At 36.2% G+C, this 2,673-nt stretch overlaps 1 protein-coding gene across 2 annotated transcripts in view; it reads left to right on the top strand.

Moving 5' to 3' along the window:
• LOC107751079 (neural cell adhesion molecule 2-like) overlaps positions 1 to 2,673 on the top strand; it is a 245,139-nt gene that overhangs the window by 174,307 nt on the left and 68,159 nt on the right. For both annotated transcript variants that reach the window (XM_016566675.1, XM_016566674.1), the window contains exon 2: positions 1,058 to 1,132. In XM_016566675.1, the coding sequence (XP_016422161.1) occupies positions 1,058 to 1,132 (75 nt within the window). The remainder of the gene's footprint in view (positions 1 to 1,057; positions 1,133 to 2,673) is intronic.

Here is a 2,673-nt window from a genome sequence, read left to right as displayed (position 1 = left end):
GTCTCGCACAAAAGAGCGAAATGTTTAGAAAGCCATGTAAAATTAATGCAAGTTCAACTTTGAAAAAACACATCTCGAGACTTTATAGCAGGGTTTTTTCCCATCCCACTGCAACTTTCATTTTTTAAATGAAAAATGTACTCTGTGTGATTGGCTTTCGGCCCTTTGTATTAAACTATGAATACATACATGATGCTGTTTTGTTTATAGTTGTTTAAGCAACTTAATTATAATTGGTTTATAAACATTATTTTAAACATTATGCACTTTTTTTCCACAGATAGTCATGTTATCTTACGCTTTGAATAAACGTGCATTAGTAATATTTTGCTCGATGCGCCCTCTTGTGGCCTCAGAAGAGAAGCCAAAAGCTTTTCTTCACCCTAACTGAAATCATGCATTTTAAATTTGAATAGAATTCAAATTTTGATAACATTTAAGTACAAAATTTGAATTTAGTCTCGCACAAAAGAGCCACATGTTTAGAAAGCCATGTAAAGTTAATGCAAGTTCAACTTTGAAAAAACACATCTCGAGACTTTATAGCAGGGTTTTTTCCCATCCCACTGCAACTTTCATTTTTTAAATGAAAAATGTACTCTGTGTGATTGGCTTTCGGCCCTTTGTATTAAACTATGAATACATACATGATGCTGTTTTGTTTATAGTTGTTTAAGCAACTTAATTATAATTGGTTTATAAACATTATTTTAAACATTATGCACTTTTTTTCCACAGATAGTCATGTTATCTTACGCTTTGAATAAACGTGCATTAGTAATATTTTGCGTGATGCGCCCTCTTGTGGCCTCAGGAGAGAAGCCAAAAGCTTCTGAACTAACTGAAATTATGCATTTTAAATTCGAAAATAATTCGAATTTTGATAATATTTAAGTACAAAATTTGAATTTAGTTTTTCTGCTATTTTGACAGCCCTAATGAACACTCTTATTTTCCTCTTTATCTCTGTGAAGCTGCTTGGACACGATCTGTAATGTATATATATATATGACTTGATTATGATGAATAACTCTGTGTTTCTCTCTTTCTGTAACAGCGGTGCTTCAGGTGTCAATATCACTGAATAAAGTGGAACTGAGTGTTGGAGAGTCAAAATTCTTCACATGCACAGGTAAGAACGAAACCTGCTGACATATTAACATACTTGACTAATCACATGCACGTGGTTTTAAAATATACATCTCAATAATCCATCACAACAGGATCTGAATGTTTTTGCAATGTGCCTTAAAAGTAAATACACTACAGTTCAAAAGTTAGTTTTTATTCATGTTTTTTTGAAAGAAGTCTCTTCTGCTCATCAGGTCTGCATTTATCTGATCAAAAATACAGTAAAAATTGTGAAATATTATTATAATTTAAAATAGCTGTTTTCTATGTGAATGTATGTTAAAATGTAATTTATTTCTGTGATCAAAGCTGTATTTTCAGCATCATTACTCCAGTCTTCAGTGTCACATGATCTTCAGAAATCATTATAATATGCTGATACTCACTTAAAACATGATCAAAGGAGCCAATTGTTTTAAAAAGAACATGCAAAAATCATGAATGGTGACTTCTGGTGTTGCATCATGGAAGCAAATGGAAAAACATCACCTCAGTGAATCCAGCAGATTGAAGCTCCGCTGTTTTGTCCTCAGCTCTCCTCTCCTCATCTTTCTAATTCTGTAACTCGCTAACAAGCATCTCCTCGTCCCTCCTATGTGACTCGTCCCAGCGCTCTCGTGGAGAGGTTAGAGAGTTCAGGCCCCTCTGATTGCAGACTCCCACATGGCTGCTTTATGACCTTCAGCCGAGCAGCTTTACAGAGCAGAGCACCTGGAGTTTGCATATGGCGCTCGCTCGTTCTCCATGTGGCCCCTCATTAAAGCCAACATTGGCCAGAGCTAAAGAGCTGTCGCAAATTACAACGTAAACCAGATCGGAAATGAGATGTTCGCTCAGATGCATGGGATTTTTCATGCAGGAATTGTTTTATGGGAGTATGCATGTGAGGTTTTACTTCTAACTGTGTTAATAAATGCCTATATGTTGTAGGGGTTGAACGACTTCTGATCTTTTAAAGTCGACTTTTATGTGATGAAAGTCGAAGTCGACTAGTCGCTGATGACGTCATTAATGAACAAATGAATCTGATAAACACCTTGTGCACAGCTATGGCATATGACACAGCGCTGCCCACATGGCTATTGCTCCTATAACAGCTCATTTTTATCAGTTCTTTTGTCTTTGGGTCGTTATACTTCTCACAGATTTCTGCTCGTTCTAAATCAGATACAGATAAAGTAGCACAGTAAATATTACATGCATATGAATGCATTAGTGAGAGCGAATGCGTGTGTGAATTAATTCTACCTGGCAGCGTCTCTCTACTAGTAGTGAAGCTGTGGGATTTAGTTATTAAGAAATATATGCTTGAACTTTTCAGTTTCTAAGCTATTTTATTGAGAAATCACAGAACAGTGTTGACAATACATTTCTGCGCTGAATGATTCTGTGCGCGTGATGTACGCGCTACTGTCTGAAGCCTATGTGTGTGCGTTACAGTGCAGCAGCGCATTAGATTAGAACGGCGATTAACTTACCTGTACAATAAGCTGTTTAAAACGTGCATTCTCCCGTTCAATTTCGAGCATCCAGTAATATAAT

Source organism: Sinocyclocheilus rhinocerous, unplaced genomic scaffold (assembly GCF_001515625.1).
Source record: "Sinocyclocheilus rhinocerous isolate Xijiao unplaced genomic scaffold, SAMN03320098_v1.1 scaffold632, whole genome shotgun sequence".
Classification (NCBI taxonomy): Eukaryota; Metazoa; Chordata; class Actinopteri; order Cypriniformes; family Cyprinidae; genus Sinocyclocheilus; species Sinocyclocheilus rhinocerous.
Note: the sequence above shows the minus strand (reverse complement) of the source record. Positions and strands in the feature narration are given on the sequence as shown.